This window comes from Protopterus annectens, chromosome 2.part1 (genome assembly GCF_019279795.1).
Source record: "Protopterus annectens isolate FY-2018-M chromosome 2.part1, PAN1.0, whole genome shotgun sequence".
NCBI classification, from domain to species: Eukaryota; Metazoa; Chordata; order Ceratodontiformes; family Protopteridae; genus Protopterus; species Protopterus annectens.
Genome location: NC_056729.1, coordinates 43,347,438 through 43,362,881, shown reverse-complemented (window position 1 = coordinate 43,362,881; position 15,444 = coordinate 43,347,438). Strand labels below are relative to the sequence as shown.

At 40.9% G+C, this 15,444-nt stretch overlaps 1 protein-coding gene across 4 annotated transcripts in view; it reads right to left on the bottom strand.

The window, feature by feature from the left end:
- Window positions 1-4,115: 4,115 nt before the first annotated feature.
- The window catches only part of PEX5 (peroxisomal biogenesis factor 5), a 672,311-nt gene continuing 660,982 nt past the window's right edge, over window positions 4,116-15,444 (bottom strand). For all 4 annotated transcript variants that reach the window (XM_044062012.1, XM_044062007.1, XM_044062008.1 and 1 more), the window contains one exon: window positions 4,116-5,979. In XM_044062012.1, coding sequence (XP_043917947.1) covers window positions 5,778-5,979 — 202 coding nt within the window. In that variant the 3' untranslated portion in view covers window positions 4,116-5,777. The remainder of the gene's footprint in view (window positions 5,980-15,444) is intronic.

Below are 15,444 nucleotides of genomic sequence, written 5' to 3'. Positions count from 1 at the left end.
TGCAAATGCTCAGCAAGAAGAGACATTCCACAAACAAGTAATATTATCATAGAACGTTCATCTCATGAATGCAGCACAATCAGCCTTGCATGCAACCAAATGCAAGGCGTCAGCACTTAGAATCTCTTTTTTGCAGCAATGAAGACCGTGGTTTACTTTACCTACAGGGTTTTTTAACCTGAAGAGGAAACTATTATAAAGGATCTGGAAGAAGAAATACCTGGAGAAGTGTTATCTTCCCAGCACACTTGTGAAACAGCTTCATGGCTCTGCACTGTGAAGCTAGAACTAGGTAACAGAGGTAAGTGGGACTAGAGCTACTGCAAAGTCACAATAGTACAGCACAGCAGAGATGATAACTAACATTTGACCACAGTATATGAGTACTACTATTTGGAGCATAAGAACAAATCTGTTACATCCCTTTTTTATTTGTTTTGGTAATCCTATTTAATTTTTGCCTAGTTGCTAGCACAATAATTGTGAATGAAGTCACTTGACTTCTGTACAGTAAATATACTTCAGCTTAACATTCACAACAGCATGCCTTTTACACAATACTTTAATATCTGTCTTTACTGTCTTTTTATTTTTCTTTTCTTGCATGGTCTGACAGTTTATTAATATGAGTTGGAAACTTATAAAGAAAAAAAATCAGTAAAACTTTGTTTTAAGGCCATTACAAAGTCTATCAGTATTCAACAAGTCTGCAATCTGCAATTAAAATAAATCCTAACAGCCATAACGGCAAGGGAAATGGACTAATCTGTTCTAAAACTGTTTCTGCCAAGTAAATGCTGTTGTGCTACACACACTGGATATAGTTTATTGCATTAATATAAATGTGAATAAAAAAGAGTGCATAGATAAAGCACTACGTTAACCAGATTTTCATGAGAGTTCTCTTTAAAACTTGCTTACAAAAACTCAAGAAGAATGTTTTATGTATTGATAATAGCATTATTTATGCAAGAACATCGGTAAAGAAAATGCAGGCAAAAAGTCTGAAACAGAAGCAGAAGATTTTGCTTTAGCGATGGCCTGTTTTACCGTTCTCTTGTGACATAATCAGAATGCACTCCTTATGTACTTATCTTGCAATTAACTGATTAACATACATTAATCTGGAAAATAATTTTTTTAAATGTATTATTAGGCATTAAATATTTACTTTAAAATATTACTTGAACAGACAGCCTAATTTAACTTTCAGAAATGTGTAAAATGCAAATATCCTCAAACATAAAACCTGCTTAACAAGTGAGCTACATCTAGACATATTAAAGCCATTAAGATGACTTTTTAAAGAAAAATAAGAAATAAATCATATTTTAAGAAACAGATCCTTCTGCCTTGCTCAGGTGTACTGAATTTTCTTATGACTGACTAAACCTTTTGAGGCTACAGTTTAGGAATTTATGAACACTATAGTGCAACTAAGAGACTAGATTTAACTAGAACACTCACTGTCACAATCTAAAATGAACAGCAGCACCTTAGCTTAGTGCTTCCACAATAAAAAGAGTACTATACTAATGATGAATAGGAGTACCTGAATTGTTCAATAAATCTGTAGCAAGAGAACACAGCACCTCTAAAAATAAGAGCACTTTTGGCCTATACAATCCCATGGTGAACAGATGCAAAGCACTTGTAACGTTTAGTAAATTGCCAAATACGATTGCCTCCTACACAGGTGAACTAAAAAGCATGAAAACTGGCCAGCAATGTCAGAAGGTGATACACAGAAAACACTGCATTACATTGACACACGTAAGCTTTCTGAAATGATGGCCAATGTATATGTATGTCAGTAATATGAACTTATGTACACCTTGTTCTTCACAAGCAGCAGCAATACAGCGGCTTAACATGCTAGAATTGCAGTACACTTAATTACACGCAGAAGTAATACACTATATTTGGTATAAAACTGAAGAGTGGCAGCTTAGCTGCAACATAACTGTATGCAAAGGAATATCAAAGACCTGAGAAATGATGAAATGTCTACAGTACTCCAGCAGATTTTATCTACTGTTTACATTAAGTAGAATTGTGCAATACATATTTTCACAATAATTGCACCTGCCTCTCAAGCATGTGGTGATTCACTTGCAAAACCAACAGAAAGTGCTGAAGTCATAAAGCATAGTTAATGGAAACAAGACTACACGTTTTAAGTTTTACAATTTCATGAGGCATATTTTGACTTGCTAACCATAGCCTACTTAGAAGAAAGGTAAGCATGGTATATAAGCTTGAAGCACAAATTTCACTGCACTGTTCATAATTATATCAAAAGGCTGAACAATTGGTAAAGTAATTAATGCACAGTCAACTGACTTCATATAATTAGCATTTACCACAGTCTGGGCATTGGTTGAAAAAGGTCCTATACCCGCCCATCCACATGGTCAACAAACAAAACAAAAAATACCACTTTAAAACAAGACACATCATATATGTGTTAACATCTACCTCTAGCTCTCATTTTGTATGTCCTGTACCGTATCCATCATAATACTGTTGAAAAAAGTTGTGGGATTTTTTTCTTACATAATATCGTAAACAAAGTATTTTATGTACATACAGCAAAGATCATGTTTTGAGATACATAATGCACAAGACATGCACTACATGTGTTTGGTATGAGACCTTGTATAGGAAGGTTAATAAACGAAAAAAATATATATACTTTTGCTAAAAGAACCAAAATATTGGTGCTACTCAATTCTGGTATTCACAATGCCAGTAAATAATGTGGGTCTTCTGCTCATTAACACTGTCATAGAGCATTTTTGTTTATTTTAACATATATCCTACGGTGTCACACTGTTAAAAATAATAAAAAAAAAGAATAAGACTATTTCATGCACCTCAGGCCAATTTTTTCAATTATTACTTGCAGAGGAATGCAAAAAAAAAAAACTGCACTAGGTTTTCAGTGTGCAGACTATTACAACCCTAGCCAATCGGCAGAGGTCAGAATCAAACCATGTACCTTGTATCTCTGAGGTAAAGATCTTAACCATTATGACAACCACAACCCCTTGCTAACTACCCCCATGTGATCTGGCCCCTGGTCAGTACCATTCTGTTAACTGCCATTAAATTTAAAAACAATCCAAGTCAAAGCTTGACTAGATTACTTATGAAATGAACCCAAGTAATTTTTCTACCCTGAAAATTCTGAACCTCCACGTACTAATCAAGGCAGTAATTCCCACAAAATCAAGTAAAAGGACTTCAAATATTAGAACAGGAGCACATATTCACCACAGCAAGTGTTTGTATATAGCAGGTTTATAGACTAGGACTAGACTGACTGCCCTTGTGGGCCATTTGAAGCCTAGTCAATTACCCCATGTGAGACTCAAACCGTGCATGTTGTGTTTGGAAAGTAACCACCTTAACCGTTATGCCAACCTCTCAACCTGGAGTTGGGAGTAGTAGGTGTAGTAGTCATAGTAGTAGGAGTAGCAGTAGTAGTAGGTGTAGTAGTCGTAGTAGTGGGAGTAGTAGTAGGTGTAATAGTAGTAGGAGTAGTGGGAGTAGTAGGTGGTGTAGGAGTAGTGGGAGTAGTAGGTGTAGTAGTCATAGTGGTAGTAGAGGGAGTAGTAGGTGTAGTGGGAGTATTAGTGGGTGTAGTAGTAGTGGGAGTAGTAGGTGTAGTAGTAGTGGAAGTAGTATCAGTAGTGGGAGTAGTAAGTGGTGTAGTAGTAGTGGGAGTAGTAGGTGTAGTAGTCATAGTAGTAGTAGTAGTAGTGGGAGTAGTCGCAGTAGTGGGAGTAGTAGGTGTAGTAGTGGGAGTAGCAGGTGCAGTAGTCGTAGTAGCAGTAGTGGGAGTAGTAGGTGTAGCAGTCATAGTAGTGGGAGTAGTGGGTGTAGTAGTGGGAGTAGTAGGTGTAGTAGTGGAAGTAGTAGGTGGAGTAGTAGGAGTAGTAGTAGGTGTAGTAGTAGTGGGAGTAGTAGATGTAGTAGTCGTAGTAGTGGTAGTAGTAGTAGGTGTAGCAGTAGTAGTGTAGTAGTCGTAGTAGTGGGAGTAGTAGTAATAGGTGTAGTAGGTATAGTAGTAGAAGTAGTAGTAGTAGTGGGAGTAGTAGGAGTAGTAGGTGTAGTGGGAGTAGTAGGTGTAGTAGTCGTAGCAGTGGGAGTAGTAGGAGTAGTAGATGTAGTAGTAGTAGTGAGAGTAGTAGGTGTTGTAGAAGTGGAAGTAGTAGAAAAGGAATAATAACTCTAACAGTATCAGTAAGACACTAACTTTGCTAGAGTCTTAGCTACCCAGTCTGTTGCCTGGTGCACTCCTTTCATCTGGCACCCTTCTCAACTTTAAAAATAATAATTAAAAAAAAAGTCCTCTGCTGAAATTGTAATAACGGAAGCACAATACATCTCATGTCTAGGTGTGGACATACTTCTCAGAGACCCACTGGATTCCAGACCATGGACACTTACAGGCACGCTAAAGCAATATACGTCCAAAAAGAAAAACTCCGATCTCTATCATATGGATGATGACACTGCACTGCTTCATTAAACTCATAACTAGGGAAAAAATGGACCATCAAGCTCTAATCCCAGGAAACAAATGGGTTTCATAAGGGGGAATCTGCACAAAGATGGACTTTTTTTTAATCAACTCTTCACATAAAAAGATTTTGCACAGGTCTACAAGTTTGAAAAATGCAAATGACATTTGTTACTGTGCAACCTATAGTGTTACACTTTCTAGTAATACAGGTTACCATGTCTAATGAGGCTACAGATATTAATAAACAAACTTGATTTTTACTCAGATCTTTAGTGTTATTGTCAAAGTTTAAATATCTCAACACCTAGGAAAGGCAGTGTAGGAGCTGTACACACAAAATCAATGAACGCTGCCTGAGAAGTTCACTATAACTGGAGGATAAGTTATAAGAAAAAGACATTGGTGGCATCAAATTGCAAACACCAACTGTGTGGAAGGGAGTACCAGCTTCTCAATGCAAAGATAGAAAGTCAAGAGTATTAATAAATAATTTACTACGGAAAAGAAGTACAGAAGGGAATCCCATCCTAATACTGTAAAGCTGCTCAAACCTGAATAGCAGTGATGGTTAAAATGACAGGGGAAATTAACAAAGGTCTCAACAAAACATATCACAAGTTTACAGTCTGCCACAAGACATGTGATTACAAAAACAGCACAAGGTCCTCAAAACTTTGTGCAGCTGCCAAGTGCCTTATTAACAGCTGCCTCTTTTTGCGATAAAAAAAGTAAAGGCAAATCCTGGGTACAAAGAACATCCAACTCATTTAAGAGTGTGAAAGCTCTGGAAGGTCTCCCTCTCTCCCTCACTCTTTCAAACACATCAATGGAATCCACACTTGACATGTAAAATGGAGATGGACTACTGACTGATAAACAGGGCAATGGATGCAATGATCACAAACAGATATCATATGTTTTAGACAGGGCCACAACCTAAAATGCACACTTGGAAAAAAAAAAGGAAGAGAAATTAGGCAGCTCCTTCAGAGACATTGGTGATTCTCAGCAAAAATAGCATACTGAAATGAGTGCTGCAAATATTATTGCCCAAGAAGTGGTTGCAATTGGGAAGAGCTTAGAGTGCACTGAAGTCATAATGGTATCTGTACTGAAAATGCATTAGTTCAGACCACCCAATGTTAATCTACATTTGTGCAGAAGGAACCAGGGATCCAAAGCAGACACCTTCTTTGCTGTTTGTCATGCACTCACAAGCCACATTGTCCTGAATCCCAATCACTTGTCACTGCGTCATTCCAAACTCCTTCATCAGTATATCAAGGTCATGATTATCTGCTGCACTGTACAGACTGCTTTGTCCTAGCATGGACAGTGCCATGCGCAGAGTGCTCCAGATGTTATCTGACATGGCACCACGCTCACCTTGTGGACCACGACTCTTCCTCTGCATGTTCAGTGCTTCTAGAAAATGTTCAACTGCCTCCCTAAAACAGGAAAACAAGAAGATGTGATTCAGAGTGACAGTGCATTACAGAAAGGTAAAGAAAGGCTATGAAAGTGCTTTTCATAACACTAGATACGGAACAGCTTGTCAGTCAACACCACATATTATAAAACAAAATATCCAGTCACCAGGAGACCATTCACTGACAAATGCAAAGCAGTTCTCTTCAGGCCAGCACCCCTATTCTCAAGACTCCCATAATCAGAAGTCGCTGTTGCAAGACTCACATGCTTATCGGCTTTCTAAGATGCTAAGTATTTACATCTTTGTTCTTGTGTGCTACAGTATCTAGGAAAACCTCTACTATGGAGCTCAATGGGTGGTTAACAAAAAAGCAAAACCCAGGAATCTACAATGTGGCCTTCAAAAACCCCTGACAATTCTTACAAAGGAGAAAGATAAAGGTACGAACTCCTGAAAACAAACGCGCTCCTCAATGTTTATCATCATGCTGGAGAATGTGGGTAATGACTGCAGCACTCCATTTCTTTTATTTATTCATTTATACATACATACATACTTGTTAACCAGGGTGAAGCACAATCTTAATGGACTATTTTCAGGGTCAGCCTAGGAATGAACAAATAAGTATGAAAAAAGATAAAAACATCTGTACAAAATTTTGAAGAAAACAAAATAAAGAAAAATGATCTACAATATTTGCAATAAAAAAGTAAACTGTAATTAAAACACCTTGCTGCAGATGTACTCAGTCAGTTAATTCAAATGAAAGGTAACATAGGGTAGGGAATACCTCTAAGGTGTTACAAGACTAAAATCATGCTTAGAGTGAGAACATGACTAGACTAAAGAGCCCAAAGGTGAGGAAGTTAGGTAATGTGACCTGATGGAAAGCACTTGAACTTGGCTTGTATGAGATATGCTTTCAGTTGTATCTGAAATATGGTGTAATGGGTTAGGTCTTGTATGAGGATTGTGATTCACAGCTCAGGTCCCAGAATTAAGAAGTTGCGATAAGTGTCTAAGTTTTGATTTGGAGTTTGAAATACTGGAACTGTGACAACACAGCTTTAGGGGCTGTATGAAGGAATTTCTGTAGTAAGTTTAACAGCTGGGAGAGAAGGTTTTACATTGCAATAATTTAGATAATGGAGACCCTAGTAAAAGGTCAGCTCTTTAGCATATGCCAGTAGTGTAGACAAAAAAGCTCTGACAACAGTACTGCAAACCCAGTTTGACTGCCAGCTCAACAGCTTGATAGTGCAGGCAGAAAAAAAGGGCATGAACATCACAGTGGGTGGAGGATTGTGGTTCCTACATGACTTGTGCCATTGTTTGCATGAAGGAGCCTCAGCTGAAGTACAGGACCTCATCATGATGTGGAAAAGGCAAGAGTGAGGTTGCAAAAAACAGCGATGGTAGCTCTTGATGCATATAAGACAGCATGCATGTGCAGACATAGAGGCGTAGATGATCCTTGCAATGACCCAAGGGCTCTTACCATCACAGACAAAGTTACATCAAAATATGAAAATATCATTGCCGGTATAACATGTAGAACACAAATCATTCTCATGGCTACCTGGATAGCAGCCCTCCTTTGATAAAATAATGGCTGATTAAGGGGAGACTTCATAGTCAGCAAGCACAGCAGCAAAACAAAAGGTCAGCTCTTTATTGAACAGGAAGCCAGATAGCTTTAGACATTTTTAGCAGGGGTGCTCTTGTATAGGGTATTGGGTGATGAAGCAACAAATTTTGTTGGAAATATTCTGCAGGACATTGTTTTTTTTTTTTTATTAGGTTCAACTGCAAGTAAAGGAAGCCCATATTTGAGCTGGACAAAAAGAAAAAAATCCTTTACTTTTGGCTGATTTACTGGCAACGGAAAGAAAAAACAAAAGTTATGTAGTCACCATAATGATGTATCTGTGTTGTCTGTTTTCACCCTTCTTCAACCAACGGGTCTCCAATTTGACCTTGGATCTGACTTCCACCACTTCATTAGACTTTGGATCTGCAGCTTGAGCTCCTTTACTTACCCAAAATCCTCTCTTCTCCAGAAGTACCACAGACTGATTTTGCCCTCTAGCAACTTACTAATTTACACCAAGAAAAATACCTAGTAGTAAGCGTACTACAAATTAAATTGTATTTCAGTTGAAGCAGAAAGGAGGAGGAGAAGAAGAAGACAGCTGATGCAGCAAGGCTAGCAGGAATTACGTCTCAGAACATAGTAAGAGCCTAAATGAAAGGGACTTGTAAAGTAGGGAAGGGGCTGGACAGCAGGAGATTGAGGAAGGATGAAAACAGACAACAAAGATGTATTGTTATGGTGAGTACAGAACTTTGGTATCTGACATTGTCTTTTTTTGTCTGCTCCTCAATTGACTGGACTGAGTCCTCAGCTACAGTAACTCTGGTTGGTCCTCAAGGAAGGATATTCCGGAGTACAGTAGAGCCAAATGATGTACTCTTCCTAAATAAGATATCCAATTTGCAATGAGCTATAATGGTAGGAGCACTGGACCAAGTAGCAGCTGCACAAATGCCATCTAGGGAAGCTCTGTACCAAAAAGCAGATGATGTGGCCACAGATCTGGTGGAATGAGCCTTATGAGGTTTAGATAATGTTAACCATTTATTCTTATGAACAATGATAATGCAATTAGTGAGCTATCTAGCTAAAGGTAATTTTGATACTGCCTTGTCTAATTTATCCTTGGAAAAAGGGGCAAAACTGGTCTGATTTTTTTGAAATCTTTAGCTCTATGAAGAGTGAATCTAAGTTGTCTATGAACATCCAGTAGGTGCAGCATGTATTTTCCCTTGTTGGAAAACCTTGGAAAGCAAACAGGTAGACTGATGGACTGGTTCATAGTGGTCTCTGATGCCACCTTGAATAGGAAGGAAGGGTTAGTCCAAAGGAACACCTATCCTTATGAAAAAAAACAGAATGGGAGGCTGGGAAAAGATCGCATGGAGTTCTGATACTCTTCTAGCCAGTGTAATAGCCACCAGGAAAAGGGTTTTCCATGATAAGAAACTTAAGTCCATCTTAGATGAAGGCTCAAAGGGAGGCTGGGTCAAAGCATGAAGAAGTACTGTTAAATCACATGGAGGAGACGTGAGGTCATTAACAGATGTTCGATGTAAAAAGGTACCTTTAAGAAAAGCCATACATAATCTCAGACAAGGCCAAAGAAGAATGGTTTTCACCTAAGTGAAAAATAAGAAATGGCAGCAAGTTGGATCTTAATTGTTGAGTAAGTAGCTCCATTACTGAAAATGGAAGCAAAGAAGTCAAGAACAGCTCGGTCAGGTGCAGAAAATGGCTCTAATTGTCTCTGAAGAGCCCAAATGGAAAATCTTTTCCATTTGCTCTTATAAATCTTTCTAGTAGAATCATTCTGGGATGATGTAAGGATGTGATAAAAGTGGGGAAGAAAGACTGGAGTTTCTAGACTTCAATGGAAGTGAAGAAACCATGTGGTTTACTTGAGGGTTTGAATACCTGGGTGAGGTATCCCACATGGGTGAGACAGAAGGTCCTGTGAAGGACCCAACACCCAGGGAGGCCACAGGAAGGGAAACCACACTTGTCTTGGCCAGTATGGCAGATGAGGATGACCTTGCTCTTCTGCGGAAATGCTTTCTGAAGAAACTTGGGAATGAGAGGAGTGGAGGGAAAGGCATATAGAAGACTGGGCCAATGTGAATCAGAGATCTCTTAGTGACTCCACATCTGTAGGGATCAAGGCATAGTACCTGCTGCACTTGGACAGGTTGCAGCACAGTTGGCCTCATTGGAGAAATATCACTTGCACCACTAATGGACTGAGAGATGACTCGTGAGGAAGAAAGATGGATTTACTCAGTTGGTCTGCCAGCATGCTGGACTTCCCATTGCCACATTCTCCCTTTTTCTCAACATAGGGGGTATGACTGGGCTCCACAATCTGTTGATGTACCAAACCGCCAACATACTCTCTGTCTGAATAGCAACCATCTCTACTGGGAGAACATCTTGAAACTCCTGCAATCTCATTAGGACTGCTCTCATTTCTCAGGCATTTATGTGAAGATTGACCTCCAGTTGAGACCACATGCCTTGGACCATCCATCCCAAGTAATACCCCCCAAACTAGTTGGGAGACATCTGTAGTCACTGTAGCCTTGGAAGCAGGAAGAATAAAAGGGTGGCCTTGAGAGATTTCTTCTGCATGAATCCACCAGGCTACATGTTGTCTGCAAATTTGTAATTCAAATAGGTGCAGTCAGAGGGTGATATCCTAATGACCACTGTCCCTCAAGGGTCCAGTGCAGTACCCTCATTTAAAAATGTGCTAGTTACCAAAACTATTGAAGCTGCCATTGATCTGAGAAGCTATAAGACTAGCCTGACTGGAGGGGAAGGAAGAGAAAGAATGCATGAAGTTTGGCCCTGTAGATTGCTTGCAATCTCCAGAGGAGCACCAATGAATTCCAGGACTTGATTTGGGAAGAGTTGAGATTTGAAGCAGTTCACTGTGATTTCTAGCTGAAGACACAGCTGGAGCAAGCAATCTGCTCTGAATCCGTCGAGGCTTGGTGGAAGCAAAGAAACACTCAGAATCCCAGCTTTCTCAAGTGAGCTGTGACCACTGTCATGCACTTGGTGAACACCCTGGGGGCTGTGGTGAGACCAAAGGGCAGTTCTCTGAACTGATAGTGATTGGCTCCCAGCCAGAAGCATGGTTATCTCCTGGAGCACCTGTGTATTTTAATATGATAGTACACATCCTGGAGATCTACTGAGCACATTCAATTGTCCTTTTGCAACACTGGTAGAATGGATCAAACTGTGACCATGTGGAACTTCCGAGTGTTTGACAAACTGATTCAGATTGCGGAGATCAAAAATTTGTCTTAGGTTCCCAGTCTTCTTTGGCACTAAAAAGAATCTCAAATAAGTTCCAGATCCTTGCTGGTCTGGGGGGGGGGGGGGGGGGGGTTGGACTTCTTGGGTTACTTTTTCCACCAGCTATTCTAGGATGGAATGTTGGGAATTATTTTGGTCCACTGTGGAGGTAGAAGGGAAAATGGTATGTAATAACCTCTGGACATTACACTGTGCAGCTAAGTATCATTGGTAATGGCTGTCCAGGCTTCTGTGTGCAGAGGTAAGTACTCCTTGACTGTCTCCAGAGTGCAGCAATCAGGCAACCCTTCTGGGGATATCGAAAGGGCTTCTCTTAAACAGGACGTCTGAAGCCCTGATGTTGCGAGCCTCCTCTGCCACAAAGGTGACATCTTCCATTAAAGTTCACTCCTCTGCTGCAGGGGGAATCCCTCTCCAGAGAAATTCTGGGAAAGACCCTTGCATCTTGTGGAACCACATCTTCCTACCCCCTCTGTGTTTTCATGAAAAAGTCCTTTGATGGGTGAAAAAATGTATTCCTATGGCAAATAACTTCTTCCCATCCTGCTCACTCATGGAGAAGAGTTTCTTTTACCTTTGGGCCAAACAAGGTGGATCCTAAAAGGAAGCACTGATGAATGAAGTCTGGAAGGGCTCCACAAAGTCACAGCCGGGCTTGCCTTCTTACTGCAATTCCTGAACCTGCGGCTCTCAAAGCTCACTGTGATGCATGAGAAATCAGCCTTATGGGGGCATTGGACAGGAACTGGAGGGTGGCCTGTTGCGAGGAAACAGTCAGTGTCCTCTGTAGAAATGGACCCTGAGTGGGTATCGGAAAACTCCTTGATCAATTCCCTCTGAAATCTCATAATGTGTACCACGTAGTTTAGGGACCTGAGGGTTAAGGTCACCAGTGTGTAAACATGCTTCCCAAACCTGTCCAGCACCCTGGACTTTCTGTTCAGGGGGTGGACAGAAGAACTCTGCTCAGTTAGTTCTTTCTTCGTGGCCTCTGCTACCATCACAGCATCCGCTGGAGGACCCTTTATCCAATGGGCCCTATCCTTTGGCACAGCAAGGTATGTATCTGGCCTCTTGGAGAAAAGCTTTGAGACATCTGGATCTTTCCAAACCTGGCAGGAGATGAGGTCCACCATCTTATCAAATGAGGGGAGTACCCAGGTGGCAGCCAAGCCAGCTCCAAAACTTTGAGAAAAAATGACTCCTCCAGGGGCGTGGGGTCAAAAGACCAACTACCTTTCTGTATCAAAAGTTTGAGGATTTCACCAAAAGAGACATCCTCAAGGCCTGATCTGGAGGACTCCTCCCCTTCATCAAAGAGTCTTACGTCAAAGACTCCTGTGGTGAGTCAAAGTGCCTCCTTTTGCACATATGCTTCCAAGGGAGCTCAATGGTGGGAAGCTCTGGGGAGGACTCAGAAGTGACAGAAGAGTCCTTGATGAGGACAGTCTCTAGGCTTGACTAAGCTAGCTGTCCCAATGGAATAAGATAAACTCAAGACTCAAAGTAGATAGCTGAGGAGGGGGTGGACTCAAGGGGGGGCAAGGATGCCTTGCCCAGAGAGGTGGAAAATGCTCTCTCCACAACCTTCAAAGACAAGAGGTCATAGGGGAACCAAGCATCGACCTGGTGGGACCCGAACCCAGTTGCCCAGGATGGAACCGAGCACCCCCAAGATCCTGTCTTGAAGAGCTGTCCACCTCTGAGGTTGTGTGTGGAAGGGACAGCTCTGAAGTTGTCCGAGTCCTTGAGGGACAAACTTTAGGATATGACAAACAAGCTCAGAATTCTCAGGTCCATGGACTCTGAAACCAGAGAATGAATCAGAGTAGGAGTCATAATTTGCATTTTGGACTGCTAGTAGGCTCAAGGATCTGATGTGATACAGAGCCAGGATTACTCCCAACTGAATCTGGGTTCTAGGAAGCTTTCTCATCATCCTGTCCACATCTGCTTCTGCTAGGCTCCAAAATGATACGATGGAAGAAGAGGTCAAAGGTGGTCTGTACACATCCTTTGAGGAGTCATGTGCAAGAAAGGTGACTGAACTCTTGATGAAATAGGCTCCAGAGAGGATTTGGACCTATTTGAATTTGCCTTGAGCCAGATCCGAAAGAACAGCTGGATCCAAGGGTCTTGGTTTAGATGGAGTTGGATCTGAGGAAGCAGTCAAAGCATGTCTGCTCATTGAGCATGCCATCAGATATCCACCCTGCTTTAGATGTTAAGGCAAGTAAGATAACAATATACATCAGATGACAAAAAATGAAGGCAATGGTCAGTCGTTATCACAATGTCTAGCACCAGAAGTTGGAGGGGGAATAAACTGTGGGCTCCCACATATGATAGGTGTAATGAATGTTCATGCAAATTATTAAATGAACAGCTTAACTGTAGGGGGCAATGAGTAACATATCTCTTCCTTTTTCTTTGTTCAAGGATAAGAGGCCATTAAGATGTGCTCAAATACATTATGAAGTGTTAGCCTAAGCTTAGAAGATAAGGTAAGAACATTTAAAAACAGAGATATAGGTGGTAACATTGCACCTCATGAAATACCATCCATGACCACCCTAAATCTTGAACATCCTTCTGACGGTCCTGCTTGTAAGGCCTTACCAAGTCTTGAGGATTCTGTGCTGAAGAAGCCAGTCAGGCCCTTAGTAGGGCTAGATAAAGAAACAGTCAATGTGTCATGCCTGGGTGACCTTACACTTTCTGATGCCTATGGACTGTTAACTAGACTGCTCACAAGTAAATGTCTTCTGATTCCACTGTAAGACACTAAATGTTTACTGCAAAAAAATTTAAATCATTTACCTATTAGAGAACATTATTGTACTATGCTCTAAGCACAATGTTAAGGTCAGTTTCAATTAGGTACTACCCTTGCCTAGGATGAATGATTCAATTCTCTATTGCACATTATTATAACTGGTTGTGAACATTTTGTCTTAAGAATAACATCTGCATTGTTACCCAGTATTAAGAAGCACCTACAAATACTGATTTTCTACACTATGACTGCTTACACTTAGAGTTACAAGGGGGGGTACCTAGAAATCTCACCACCTTGATAAAATCTTTTTACCATCTCAAAAACATGGGATAAGTCAGGATTTAACAACAATGTAAGTGCTTATTACACTAAAAGTAAAATAGATTCAACAAACTGCAGGCCTTGGTTCTTCTGAATCAGTATCAAGTAATGAGCCCGGACATTCTTCTCATTTGCACTTGGCCAACTGCAATACATTAGCATGAATGAGGCAAGATTCTACTGCATTTTTGTTCACAAGGAACTTAACGTTGAGAAGATGCTACGGATGAGGAAGAGTCCAACTGGGCACTCCTACACTTGAAGGAAGCATATGATAAGACCCCAAGAAAGCTAATTCGGGCAGTACTACGGTGGTTTGAAGTCCCAAAATCATTGGTAGAATTAGTGCAGGCTATGTGCAAGGACCAAATGACCCAAATACGAACAGCATTTGGTCTCACAGAGGGGCTCTCAGTGGGAATGGGTGTGCATCAGGGTTCAGCTCTGAGCCCACCGCTGTTCATACTGGTGATGGACTACATTAGCAAACAGGTCAGAGGGGAAAGATCAACAAAGTTGCTGTAGGAAGATGATGTGGCATTACAGGCAGACTATGAGCAAGAACTTCAGCAAAGGACAGGGGAATGGAATACAAAACTGAAGGCACATGGGATGAAACTAAGTACAGATACGACTGTGGTAATGGCAACAAATAGGGGAGATCAGAAGATGAGAACTGAGAAGGGAAGACAGTAGAACACGTAAACAGCTTCAAGTATCTGGGAGGGGTGGTTGAAGAGAAAGAAAGTCTGAATGAAGAGGTCAAAGTTAGAACCAGAGGGGGCTGCAGCCAACTGGCATAGAGTGCCAGGTCTAGGGTATGACAGAAGAATGTCAACAAAACTGAAAAGTAAGGTATACAAAACAGTGATGAGACCAGTACTACTGTATGGTACAGAAACCTGGGCAGTAAAGGCAGAGCAGATGAGGAAGCTAGAGGTTACGGAAATAAAGTGCCTGAGACAGGTGGTAGGATGCACACTGAGGGACAGACGAAGAAATAAGGACATAAGAGCAGAAGTCAAAGAAGCCCCAGTTGCAGAAAAGATCAACGAGAACAGATTACGGTGGTTTGGGCACATGTGTAAAAAAAGGAGAAGACCATCTGGTAAAGATGATTTGGGACAGACAGGAAGAAGGCAAGAGGAAACGAGTGTCCAGCAAAGAGGTGGATGGATTGTGTGAGAGAAGACCTGCAACAGTCAGGCATGAGTGTCAAAGAAGCAGGAATATAGCATTGAATGTAGAGAAATGGCGACAGTTAACACGACGCCCTGACCCCATGAAGAAAAATGGGGGTTGATGATGATGAAGACCTTAATGTTAAGTCTTCCCATTTAGATGTATAACATGACAGTATTGTCATTTATATTGATGAGGCTTTCAGATTGGCTAATCTGGTAGGTTAGCCTTAATAAGCTGTTTTATATTATATATTTTAATTTGTCTCTAGCTTTTTAGTT